We start from the raw sequence: 13689 nt of genomic DNA on the forward strand, positions 1-13689 counted from the left end.
GGCGGGGTAGCGTGCTCGGATAAGGGTCTGGTATGGATCGGGGGGGACCCCCACGCCGTTTTTTCGGGGTAGGGGGTTCCCCTTAGAATCCATACCAGACCTAAGGGCCTGGTATGCTCTCGGAGGGGGAACCCACGCCAGATTTTTTTCATAAATTTGGCGTGGAGTTCCCCCTTCAGAGCTCATTCTCTGATTGGCCACGGCAAAAGTCGCCTGGCCTGGGGCGACTTAAAGTCGTGTTGTAAGTCGCCCCAGGTCGTGTTCAAGTCTCCAAGTTGCCTCACAAAGTCATCCTGGAAGTCGTGTCACCCCTGTGTGAGCCGGCTCTTATACTAAAGATGGGCATGTGGAATTAATAAACATCAACAGATTTCAATTGTGCCCCAGCAGGCCGGCCCCCATGGACAATGTGCCTGGCTGCTGAGTTCATCTCCCCATCCCTGTACTCAATGCACTGATTGGCAGAACTGACAGGAAGCAATGATTGGCACAAATTGAAAGCATTGATTGGCACTGATAGGTCCTAAATTGGAAGCACTAATGGCACTGATAGGGGGCACTCACAGGCACCAATTGGAAGCACTGATAGGTGGCATTGGTTGGCACAGATATTAGGCGGCACTGACTGGAAACACTGGCACTGACAGGTGGCACTGATTGGTACTGACAGAGGAGAGTGAGTTCCACACTAAGGCCAATATTGATGATTAGTGAAACTGTGTGTGACGTTGTCATGTAATATAACTGAATGCAGAGAAAGACAAATTGTCAAAATTCAGTGGTGATGTCAGGGGTGGACGGGACCCAGCAGCTATCAAACACCAGCCAATGGGATGGGATCTGGGTGGGCCGCTACGTGTATGTGGCCCTGCCCACTTTCTTAAGCAGCCCAATCATTGACTGGTGTTTGATAGTTGCTGGGTCCCACTCACCCCTGAATTTTGACAGCTGGGCTCTCGCTCTCTCTGATGTCGGGGGTGGGTGGGACAGAGCAGCTATCAAACACCAGGCAATGATTGGGCTGTGAAAGGGGGCGGGGCCACATAAAGTAGCCCAGATCCCATCCCATTGGCTGGTGTTTGATAGCTGCTGGGTCCCGCCCACCCACCCCCAACATCAACGTTCAATTTTAGCAGCTGGTCTCTCTCTGCATTCAGTTACATTACATGACAGTGTCACACACTGAGCGGTTCTTACAAGCAGAACGATCTGCTCAGTGTGAAACTGTCTCACAGGTAGCAGGGGCTGCATACTCATTGGATGCAGCCTTTCACAGCATTCCCACAGGCCGCCCCTCTTAAAATACCACCTGGGACCATAGGCCCACTGGGTCACATGGTAGGGCCGGCCCTGTCTGGGGCTATGCACCTGTCCCTGAATACATGTCAAATTCAGCCGTGTGGGCGAGTCTGAACAGCTGATGTGTCACTGTTCACTTTATATGGGTTGTCTGTATGAAGCTCAACACTAGTATAAAAAGTAAACCAATAGCTCTTCATGCTGAGGGCCCACTTGAGGCCTGGTTCACACTACTGCGGTTCTGCACGCTGCGTATCGTGTGGGCATGGCAGCCCATTCGTTTAAACTTGCTGCTGTGCTCCTGAAAATGCAGGGAAAATGTCCCTACATCATTTTTGAAGCCAGAGGACACCAAGAAACCACAAGTGCAGTGCGGGAGATGGCTGCTGTGATTTCCAGTGCATGCGGGGGTCATTAGAATTAACGGCTTCCACATGCTTCTCCTACAGTTTCTGTTCACATGTGTACCAGGCCTGAATGAGCCCTAAAACAAATTTGTTTAGTGAAGGATAAAACCTATCACTTGTTTTTGTCACTGGAATTTGATTGGAGAGCAAGGAGGATGGGTCCCTTCTTGGTCTGCATATAGAAACAGGAAGTAAAGCCGGCCATAGACAGCACGAATCTCAGCTGGTACAGCAAGCACCGATAGTACTCAAATGATTGATTGATGTCGGATTTTTCATGCAAGTACGGCCAGTGGCCACTAGCAATAATCCCTGTGTTCTCCCGGCCAGGTCAGCTCCCGCCTACCGGGTGAACAGGATAGCTCTTGTGGGAGGGATTCCCCTCATCAACACTGACTGTGTTGACGGAGGAAAATCAAGCAAATTTTATTTCTTCTGCAACTCGTGGTTGCAGAAAGGAAAAATTGTTCCATCTATGGTCAGCATAAGACAATGACCCTGATTTAAGGAAGGAGTAGAGCATGTTCGTTGTCAAAAGTACATTTTCACTTATCTTAGTGAAAGAAGCCAAAATTCGCTTTGCAAAGAATATCCAATCATGTGCAAGAGGGGAACGGGGAAAAAATAAATAAAAATCCTGGGTTTTTTCCCCACAGATGATTAAATCATCATACCTTATCCCCAATCAGTACGCCAAGTGCAAATTTGCATTGCTATAAGAAAACTCAGCTTAGGGCTGGTTTACAATTTCTGCACAGTACACCGCCGCATTTTACCAATCAGGAAGGGTCTGCTCTTGCAGGCATTGCCTTGCACTTTTAAAATCACAGCAATTTATTTTTTCAGCTTTATTAAAATGTTAGTGTGGCTTTCATTAATTTCTAAGCACTGCAGCTCAGCTATAATACATGGAAACACAGAGAAACTGAGCGGTTGGTAAGCTGCAGTATGGGACAGAAACATGTTGCAGATTTTTGCACCCCACTGCAGATCAGTGGTTCTCAACCCTGTCCTCAAGTACCCTCCACAGGCCACGTTTTGGAAATTTCTCTTAGGTCCATTTCACACAGACAGACGCTACATGCAGGTCTATGGAGCAACGTTCCGATCCGCTAAAATAAGACGTATGATGATATGTTCGCATCCATCCTGGCGGATCAGCTGAGATCTGATGAAAACGGACATGCCGTCTGATCCCTCCATAGGAATCAGCAGCGCTCTGACAGGCCGCTCCCCACTCAGTGAGCGGAGACGGACCTATCATCTGCTGGCTCAGCGGAGATCAACAGAGAAATCTCCTGCTGAGCTGGCGGACACCGCTGAGCGGATCCACCTCGTGTGAAGGAGGCCTTAGATAAAATAGCTGTCCAAAATACCAAGCCATTGACTACGATTTAAAGCACCTGTGCAAAATAAAGGAAGACCTGTAAACATGGCCTGTTGGGGGTACTTGAGGACAGGATTGAGAACCACTGCTGCAGATCACCCAAGGGCTGTGTTCAAGTGTGAACAGTGCACATAGAAAACAATCGTTTTCTGTATGTCCTTGTAAATATCTGTGGTTTTCCGGTGCTCAAGCACAAAAAGTGAATAAAAGGTGGAATTGTACAGACTCCAACTGTCCAATCACATGTGAGCAAAAAATATATATTTTTACCAATTCATTTACACATGACTGAATATTTTCAAAGTGAATCTTCAACTCATTCACTAAAATAAGTAGCAACTCATAATTTTGGACTCTCCCTCGCATCCAATGACGATGGTCACCATTCACCAAGACAAAGAGTGTGTGAATCTCCCCAGATGAGAGAGACTGACAGTGGGGGGTTATTTACTAAAACGGGAACATGCAAAATCTGGTGCAGCTGGAATTTGATTGGAGAGGAAGGGGGGGGGGGTCCCTTATTGGTGCGTGTATAGAAACAGGAAGTAAAGCCGGCCATAGACAGTACGAAACTCTCAATTAGATTTGTCTAAAGTGCAAGAAAAGTAAAATGAGACACGCGCCCGCCATGAATAATGGCTGTGCTTTCTTGCCCTTGGACTGTATACACAATGCCCTGAATTTCAGAATGATGCTACATTAAGGTCATTAATATGATTCCTCCCATTTATGCCATACACAAATTTTAGGATCATTTTTACAAGAAATAAGTGATTTCAGCATATTAACAAATATTGTATTTACCGGTAAATCAAAACATAGATACAATTAAATAGGATTGTAAAAACACAGTATTAACAGTATTGTATTCAAATCTAATGTTCTGTACGATTAAGTAGAACTGTAAAGTTGGTAAAAAAATCATCGACATCAACCCATTGGCGATCTCAACAAATACGAACATCTGCTAAATGATTTCAACTATATTTTTAACAGGAGACATGTAACAAATAATGTTATCTATACAAAAATATTTAATTTTCAGGATTGCTTAAAGCTGATCTCCAGGATCGGTAAATATTTTCTAAGTACAAGAGTCCTGTGTATTCTTCCTTGAATCTTGGTGCGCTTTGTGTATTTCTTCCAGATCTGTGCAGTAATCCAGTACAAAAATGGACCTCTGTGGAGGAGCTTCCTGTAATAATGACCGCTCACTGCTATTTTCCCTCCTTATGCAGGGAGACTGGTCTTGTCTCCGCCCCCTCCTGTCGTTTTCTGAAGGAAGCCTGTGATGGGTGGAGCCTGCTGGATCCCTCCCACAGATCCGCTTTCTGCAGAAGCTACCGACACTGCTACTTTTACAAGGTAATATCTGGGGTTTGTAAATACATTTGGGGAACACAAAGTGGATTTATATCCTTTGTGGCCGTTGAGAAATATATGGAAAAAGGCAAGTTTTTTTTTTTGTACCTGGAGTTCATCATGATTTATTTAAAGAACAGCTAAACATTATATACATCTTAGTGTGTAACAGAACACAACACCAATATCAGAAACCCTCAGAATCTCTTTCTTTGGAAGAACAATCCAGTATATAGGGTCCTCATGACAAACAGTCAGGCACATGTAGAATAACTAAAAAGATTAGGAGTTCCAGATGACTCCTCCTGAGCATGTCCCTGCTGTAAATAATGAGGACAGACAGTGTACTGACTGCAAATGACCTGAATGCATAGTGGCCACCACCATCTTATTCTAGGCATCTGGTTTAGATCAGTTAATATACATATTATTAATCCTCTAAGCTTCAGAATTTGGTCAACTCTCCACCATTAAAAACTACAGGAATGTTTTTTACTCAGAGTGACCGCTGAGGCCTTTCATAGCCAGCAATAATTTTTCTGTCTGACCAGGAAGCCTTGCCGGGATTTTCGGTGCAGTGTCCTCATACACCAACTTAAAAGACGACAAAAAAGGGGGATATTTACTAAAACTGTAGAGTAGCAAATCTGATGCAGCTGTGCATGGAAGCCAATCATCTCCCAACTTCAGCTTGGTCAATCAAGCTTTGACAAACAAACCTGGAAGCCGATTGGTTTCTATGCAGAGCTGTACCAAATATTGCACGCTCCAGCTTTAGGAAATGACCCCCAATGTCACCTTGTCCCTGTAAGGCTAAGAACATCATTCTCCAGCCCACTTATACTTGCATTACCTGTGCTCCCCTTGCATCTGCAGCTAGTAAGAATACCCAGCATTTTTGGTATTGAGGAGCACACAACCTGCTTCCCCTGTGAACGGCGTGGGCTGGATCGTGGTTGCATGATCTTGGGGAGCAATGTCAAAAATATCTTGTGTTGCCAACAGAGCCGGACTCAGCACTGGCTGTGGAGAAACACAAATCTGCCAGGGAGCACAGGTAAGACATGTATATAAATGAGGTGGGAGGTGCCCTTCCCAGGAACACCTTCAATTACAAAACCTGGCCCACCCACCTCCCTGATGTCACTGAAAACCTGCCAATGGATGAGGTCATCAGCACACGGTGCATAAGAAGCCTATCTACCTCTCATCGCTGCAAGACTTAGCCCTTGTACACACGGTCGGAGAATCCGTCAGAATGTGTCCTATCGGACCGTGTCGTTGGATAATCCGACTGTGTGTGGTATGCATTGGACTGATTCTGACGGAATATCCGTCAGACCCAATGTTTCAACATGTTGGAAATATTTCCCCGACCAACTGGTTTGATCGGACATACTCCGATCATGTGTAGAGAATTTTGATCGGACCAAGTGCCACGCATGCTCAGATCAAATTCCTACATCAAAGCTATTGGCTACTAGCCTGAACATAGTCCCGTCGTAACGAAATTACGTCATCACGTTCTGAATGATCGGATTTTTCGACAACTTAGTCCGACCGTGTGTATGCAACAGTTTCGAACAACATCCGACGGACAAAATCCGACGGATTTGGTTGTCGAAATCTCCGACCGTGTGTACAGGGGCTTAGGGTCTCATTGATGAATGTTAGTTTCTGAAGATTCAGGATCCGTCCAAACTTCTGGACAGTCAAAGCCACCTTGTCTAACAGACTGACTGTTCCCTCAACAGCAGCAAACTGAGAATGGTAAAGGTGCCCAGCAACCTACATAACTGAAGTAGTTCCTACTGCTTACTCAAAAAGGGAGTCTTCAGAAACAGGGCAAGTGCTGAATCAATGCCAGACCTCTACAGCCAACTTTCACCAGATAAACGTCTGGATAGAACCCTACACCAAAGTCCAGCCACGTGGAGTCCGATGCGTCACTTCAAAATCCTGGCCGAGGATGGCCATGCTGGAGAGCTGCAATGAAGGAGGCAAGCTCTACCAGCGACAGCTAACAGTCTTGATTAAATAAACAAAAAAACAAAACAAAAAAAAAACATGAAAAGCAGGAAGAAAAAAAGGGCGCTAGTTAAAATAAATTAATTTTCCTCAAGGTAAAGCTGAAGGAGTAGATATCCATCCTCCTAGGACACTAGTGTAAGATGGAGGCATGCTAGTAGGAGAGGTTACCCAAGGCTGGCCTACAGTTTTTGTCCGTGTCTAATCCTCCTGTAGGTGGCGGTACAAACTGAAGGTTAGAGAGTTCCAGTGTCCCTTAATGGAAGTTTAGGATAGCGGTGACTGGAGAACAGAGATATACTTACCCAATTCTCTGAAACCCCCACCCCCTTCAGTCTAGCAAGGTGGACTGTTCCTGATGTCATCACACCCATAGACCTGCACTGGACGTGAGTACATCAGGAACAGTTCACGCTGGATCATGGGGGAGCGCTGTTTGCAGGTGGAGCGAGTATAAGCTTTCACTAATCCCCCAGACAAAAATGAATAGTTCACCCATGCTGTGTAGGATGGGGGGGGGGGGGGGGGGGGGATGGGGGGAGGGCGGCGGCAATGCAAAGGGAGTTCAATGCAGGCGTTTGTTTTTTTACCTTCTGCATTGAACTCCCTTTACAACCACTTTAACCCATTTCCTATTTGGGATTACACCTTTCCTATAGAATCAAAAGAGTGACAACCTTCTACTGGGCTCAGTGGAGCCAGAAACCATGCAGAGAACACCTCATGGATCATTCGCACCATATAGTATTTACTTTGACGCAAACATTTTCAGGTGTGGAGGTTCGTTAAGGCATGAAAACCGCACAGATCTTTTGCACTAGATTGCACGAATATAAATAAGATTGCATTGCAACTCACCATACATTTGCAGTGCATAATGACCACGCACAGTAACACAAGTTATAACTTGCAAAATGGTGTGAATGGGCCCTCGTTGCTGCAACCCTAAAACGTATGAAGCTGGCAGGATTTTCAGCACAGTTGAGTGAACTCAATACTGTATGACCAGTATGGGGAGCTGACCCTTTAAATAGAACGTCATTATGGTTTAGGTAGATGTTACAGATGGGCAGGCTTTAGAAGCCCTATAGCATGACAACTTTTAAGCTGTTCATAGATGGCTGCAGAATTTTTCACATTTGATGCTCACTAGTCTGATATCCATTGGTCCATATTCAGTCTGAACGATGGACTATTAAACCCCAGCAGGGCTTTTTTCCTCAGTACTATTAGTCTGCACAGGCTGATCTTGTGTCTTCTTCATCTCCATACCCTTCACCCATGTGTAAGAGAAAGAGCCTCCAAGTACCATGATATTACTGGTCCACCATAACACAGTCTTCACCTGCTGGTAGTAAATAATGGCCAGCACAGTCTGAGCACAAGCCTTTGCCGTTCCAGAGATGTTGTGAGTTAAGGGACTGGTGAATTTAATCTGTAGTCCTGTGACGTACCCTATAGCAAAGCCAAAAACCCCCCCCAGAGTCATCATACCCCAAAAGTGCAAAGAGTCCAGCTTGTCAAATGCTACGAGGGTGCCGACCTCGCCGAACACCAGCAGCAGGGGCAGGAAGAGGATGCAAGCATTGACATTGTTGTAGAAGGTCAGGCGCCAGATGCTGCCATCAACAGCAGGAAGGACCTTTTTGGTGTAAATGGCATTCAGGGAAACACACAGGCTGGCCAGGACGCCATAAAATATTCCAGCCCAGGACAAGGTGCCTTCCGCATCCTCTTGGTCTATGCCGAGGCAAAAGCCACCTGTGGAGGCAAGACAGTAATGAAAGACATGTAAAAATCGAATCACTAAAATGTTAATACAAGCTTGAAACAATGAAACTGTGCTAAGGCAATCAATATTACTTTTCTTAAAAAAAAAAAAAAAAAAAAAAAAAAAAAAAAAACTCCCACATACATACACACTTACCTCCTCTGTGCAGTTGGTTGTGCACAGAGTGGCCCCGATCCTCCTCTTCTGGGGCCCATCAGCGGCGGTGGTGGTTCCTTCTCTTCTCGAGTGCCCCATCAGAGAAGCGCTCTCCTTCGGGACACCCGTGCAGGCACGCTCCCGAGTCCTGTCCCCTAATCATTGGATTTGACTGACAGCAGCGGGAGCCAATGGTTGCGCCGCTATCAATCAATCCAATCAGGACACAAGACACCAGCCTGAGCTGGTGTGCTCATTCCCATCGCGGGAATTACGGGGCTCAGGTTAAAAAAAAAAAAAAAAAAAAAAAAAAGGGGGCTGCTACATGACACAAGGTTTTTCACCTTAATGCATAGAATGCATTAAAGCGGAGCTCCACCCAAAAATGGAACTTCCGCTTTAAGTGATGGAGATCCCCTGACATGCCACATTTGAAGGGACAGCCAGGCGCCAACAGTAAGAATGCAGATGCCATGGAGAGGGGCGGGGCTTCGTATGCCCGCAGCAGTGGACCGTGGGACAGGTGAGTGCCCGAGTATTAAAAGTCAGCAGGTGAAAAAGCTTGAGGGTTTACAACCCCTTTCATGACCAGACCGTTTTTTTTTGCAATACAGCATTGCATAACTTTAACTGACAATTGCGCAGTCAAGCAACGCCGTACCAAAATAAAATCCATGTCCTTTTTTTACCCCACAAATAGAGCTTTCTTTTGGTGATAATTGATCACCTCTGCGATTAAAAAAAAAAAAAAAAAAAAAAAAAAAAAAAAAAACTCAATAAGCGCATATTGATTGGTTTGTGCAAAAGTTCTACCATCTACAAACCATGGGATTTTTTTTATTCTATTTTTTTTAAACTAGTAATTGCAGCAATCTGCAACTTATAGCAGGACTGTGATATTGCAGTGGACATTGACACTTTTTGTCAAAAAAAATAAAAAAATAAAAAAAAATTAGAGCCCGTTCACACAGGGGCAACTCAGGACCAGACTTCAGGTCGCCTCAAGACGCGCTACATGTAAAAATCTATGTAAGTGAATGAGAGCTTTGGGGTGCGGCCCCCCCCCACCCCAAAGCACCTTGTCCCCATGTTGATGAGGACAAGGGCCTCTTCCTGACAACCCTGGCCGTTGGTTGTCGGGGTCTGCGGGCGGGGGGGGCTTATCGGAATCCGGGAGCCCCCTTTAATAAGGGGGCCCCCCAGATGCCAGCCCCCCACCCTATGTGAATGAGTAAGGGGTACTGTAAGGAGACGAAGGGGTGCTGTAAAACCGCTATAGGGCGGACCTTAAGTTGTTAAAGAAAAATTAATAAATAAATAAAAATAAAAACTAAGAAAACAGATGGATGTTTGTTTCTGGAGTACTGTTTAGAAGTTCAGAAATCCCTCTCAGGCAAACAGTTTCCTTGGTAAGTGGCTGTGAACCGAGTCAACATGAGATTTAAGTTTGCAGACCCTAAACTGATGCACACAGAATCTGGTGCAGCTGTGTATAACAGCCAATCAGCTTCTGGGTTTTATTGTCAAAGCTTATTGAACAAGCAAAAAAGGGAGAAGTTGATTGGCTACTATGCACAGCTGCACCAGCTTTAGTAAAGCTTCCCCACAGTGTGCAAAGCCAATCTGAGTGGTCATCACTGTGGTGAAAAAATATCCTGACCTCAACCTGATAGAAAACCTTTGGGATGAATGAAGAGCAGAGGTTGTGAGCCAGGCCTTCTCATCCAACATCAATGCCTGACCTCACAAATGTGCTTCTGAAAGAATGGTCAAGCATTCCCATAGACACACTCCTAAACCTTGTGGACAGCCTTCCCAGAAGAGTTGAAGCTGCTATAGCTGCAAAGAGCGGGCCAACTCAATATTGAACCCTACGGACCAATGCTCCATACACGCGGTTGGATTTTCCGACGGAAAACGTGCAATCGGATCATGCCATCGGAAAATCCAACCGTGGGCTCCATTTGACTTTTTCCATCGCACAAAAGGTTGAGAGCAAAATCTAAAATTTTCCATCAACTAAATCCGATCGCAAAAATTCCGATCATGTGTAGACAATTCCAAATGGACGAAGTGCCACGCATGCTCAGAATAAACTAAGAGACGAAAGCGATTGACTACAGGCCCATTTATAGTCCTGACATACGTGTTTGACGTCACCTCGTTTAGAACTATCAGAAATTCTGACAACTTTGTGCGACCGTATGTATGCAAGACAAGTTTGGCCCAAAATCCGTTGGAAAAAATCTGATGGATTTTGTGGTCGGAATGTCCGATTGTGTGTACAAGGCATTAGACTGGGATGCCATTACAGTTCTTGTGCGTGTAAAGGCAGGTGTCCCAATACTTTTGGTAGCACAGTGTAGTTACCCTATAAACAGAAAGTGCCAGAACAAGCAGGGATCATCAGGGATTCCTTGAGGCCGGGTTCACACCTATGCGGATTAGATGTGGGTTTCCCCGCATCTAAATTCACATAGCAGTAGAATGTGACTGGCTCCCTATGGAGCCGGCTCACATATTTCCATTGCGGCTGCAGAGCGCACTGCACAAAAACGCTGTGTGTCTTTGGCTCAGTTTCAGGACAGAATTCAGGCATAGAATCGGCCCCGATTAGTCCCTGAAAGAAAGATGCAGATTTAGGAAGATTGAAAACTTTTGGAATTGCATTCCCATGATTTCGGTGACTTTGTTTGATCTGCTTTAGGTTTAGGCTACTTTCACACTGAGGCCATACACACTAAAATATAGCGCCTGTAAAGCGCCTCTCCTGTCTTTCCAGTGTGAAAGCCCGAGTGCTTTCACACTGGAGCGGTGTGCTTGCAGGATGGTAAAAATCCTGCAAGCAGCACTGTAGGAGTGCCCCTGCCCATTGAAATCAATGGGGCAGCACTGCTGCAACGGTTTTAACCCTTTTTTCGAAGCCCTTCCGCTAGCAGCTAAATAGCAGCATCACTAAAAATACCGCCTACGCCCACCCGCGTGTGAAAGTAGCAAACTAGAATGTACCCCACATAGTTTTTCTGCCATTAGCGGAAGCTCTTCTTGCTTCTGCTTTAAACAGAATCTTCCATCAATGCCAACTTAACCAATTAAGGACCGCCTCCTGCACAAATACGTGGGCAGAATGGCGCAGCTGGGCACAAGCACGTACCGGTACGTTGCTTTTTAAGTGCCCAGCCATAGGTCGGGAGTGCGCCGCTAGCAGCGCGTGCTCCCGACTTGGTCTTGAGTTCCGTGACCGCAGGACCAGCGGCGATCGCCGCTGGTGTCCCGCAATCGGGGCACAGAGCTGAAGAACGAGGAGAGGTCTGTGTAAACAAACCTCTCCCCGTACTTTCTAGTGTGGCTGTCACCAATCGTCTCTTCCCTTTTATAGGGAAGGATGATCAGTGACGTCACATGCCAGGCCACGGCCCCCTACAATTAAAAAAACACCCACACCACACACATAACGTCATACATAACACCTATACTGCCCCCTAGTGGTTAACTCCTTCACTTCCAGTGTCATTTACACAGGAATCAGTGCATTTAAAGCGGGAGTTCCGCCGCTTTTTTTTTTTTTTTTAAGTCAGCTGCTACAAATACTGCAGCTGCTGACTTTTAAAATAAGGACACTTACCCGCCCAGCGCGCCTGCGATTTCGGCTCTCGGGTGCTGCCGCCGCCATCTTGGGTATGGGAATCAGGAAGTGGAGCCTTACGGCTTCACTTCCTGGTTCCCTGCTGCGCATGCATAATAAGGATGGTCCCCACTGTCTCTGGGATCCGCGTGTTTCCCAGCAGATAGCGGGGGACCCGCAGGAAGTGGCGTAAATATGCGCAGATTCTGCGGATATCTATGCCGGAAGTGGGCGCAAATACCTGTACTATACAGGTATCTGCACCCCCCTCCCCCCTGAAAAGGTGCCAATTGTGGCGCCGGAGGGTCCCAATGAGCGGAAGTTCCACTTTAGGGTGGAGCTCTGCTTTAAATAGCACTGATTGCTGTATAAAATGACAATGGTCCCAAAAATGTGTCAAAAATGTCCGATGTCACAATAAAAAAATAAAAATAAAAAAAGTATATGAATAAAAAGGCTATAAAACTATCCCCTATATTGTAAACACTATAACTTTTGCGAAAACCAATCGCTAATTGCGATTTTTTTTTACCAAAAATATGTAGAAGAATATCGGTCTAAACTGAGGAAAAAAAAAAAATTTTGATATATTTTTTTGGGGATATTTATTATAGCAAAATATTTTTGCATTTTTTTTAAATTGTCGCTAAAAACCGCAGAGGTGATCAAATAATCACCAAAAGAAATCTCTATTTGTGGGGAAAAAAAAAAAGGACGACAATTGTCACTTAAAGTGACGCAGTGCCGAATAGCAAAGAGGGGCTTGGTCCTTTAGCTGAAAATAGGTCCGGGGCTTAAGTGGTTAAACCAGGTAGTTTAATTATTTGCATCCTGAAGGGATGAGCCTATTTTTTTTTTATATTATTACATGTTTGCAGAGAGCTGTGCCTACAGTTGGCACTGAGCTACATTTGTATGTTAGTAGACATTTTGTTCATTAATTATTTGCCTTTCCCACATAGACACACTACTAAACCTTGTGGACAGTCTTCTCAGAAGACTCGAAGCTGTTATAGCTGCAAAGGGTGGGCCAACTCAATATTGAACCCTATGTACACCATTAAAGAGCATGTGCAGGTAGGTGTCCCAATACTTTTGACAATATAGTGTATATCCAAAACACTTTTTTAGTTTTGAATAGAGTAGGGTTAGAAGCCCTGTCAGGTTTTACTGCTTTCCGGTGCTCAGAGATTTCACCTCACTTTCTGATCTGAAGACAACATTTCACAAGACAGGAGGTGAGGAAACATATACAACAGGAAAGCAGATAATAAAAAAATAAACAGCTGGCATACAGTGCTGCTAGCATTCCCCATCGGGTGCTAACAAACCCCCCCCCCCCCCCCAACTGACAAGCACAGGAGAGGACGATGGTGGGGGCCGCAGTGAAAGGTGTCTGGAACCAGCAATAAAAATTCACCCCAGCAATGAACTTTGCTTCTACTTGAACTACCAACTGAACGACGGGCAGGGCATTGAATGAATGCTGTAGAACCCGTATAGCAGATATCCAGTTTCCCCGAAAATAAGACCTAGCATGATTGTTGGTGACGGCTGCAATTTAAGCCCTACCCTCCAAATAGGCCCTACCCTGTTTCCCCGAAAATAAGACCTACAAGGACTTTAAAAGTGGGGTGGCCCCTAAAAAAAATAA

The 13689-nt window shown here is 45.4% G+C and overlaps 1 protein-coding gene across 3 annotated transcripts in view; it reads right to left on the minus strand.

Annotated features, from left to right (window-relative positions):
- Positions 1–3867: 3867 nt before the first annotated feature.
- Positions 3868–13689, minus strand: part of SLC35C1 (solute carrier family 35 member C1) — a 29850-nt gene continuing 20028 nt past the window's right edge. For all 3 annotated transcript variants that reach the window (XM_077461994.1, XM_077461986.1, XM_077462001.1), the window contains exon 3: positions 3868–8244. In XM_077461994.1, the coding sequence (XP_077318120.1) occupies positions 7679–8244 (566 nt within the window). In that variant the 3' untranslated portion in view covers positions 3868–7678. The remainder of the gene's footprint in view (positions 8245–13689) is intronic.

The sequence above is a fragment of the Lithobates pipiens genome, unplaced genomic scaffold, assembly GCF_037356315.1.
Source record: "Lithobates pipiens isolate NorthernLeopardFrog02 unplaced genomic scaffold, aLitPip1_a1.2 Scaffold_10, whole genome shotgun sequence".
NCBI classification, from domain to species: Eukaryota; Metazoa; Chordata; class Amphibia; order Anura; family Ranidae; genus Lithobates; species Lithobates pipiens.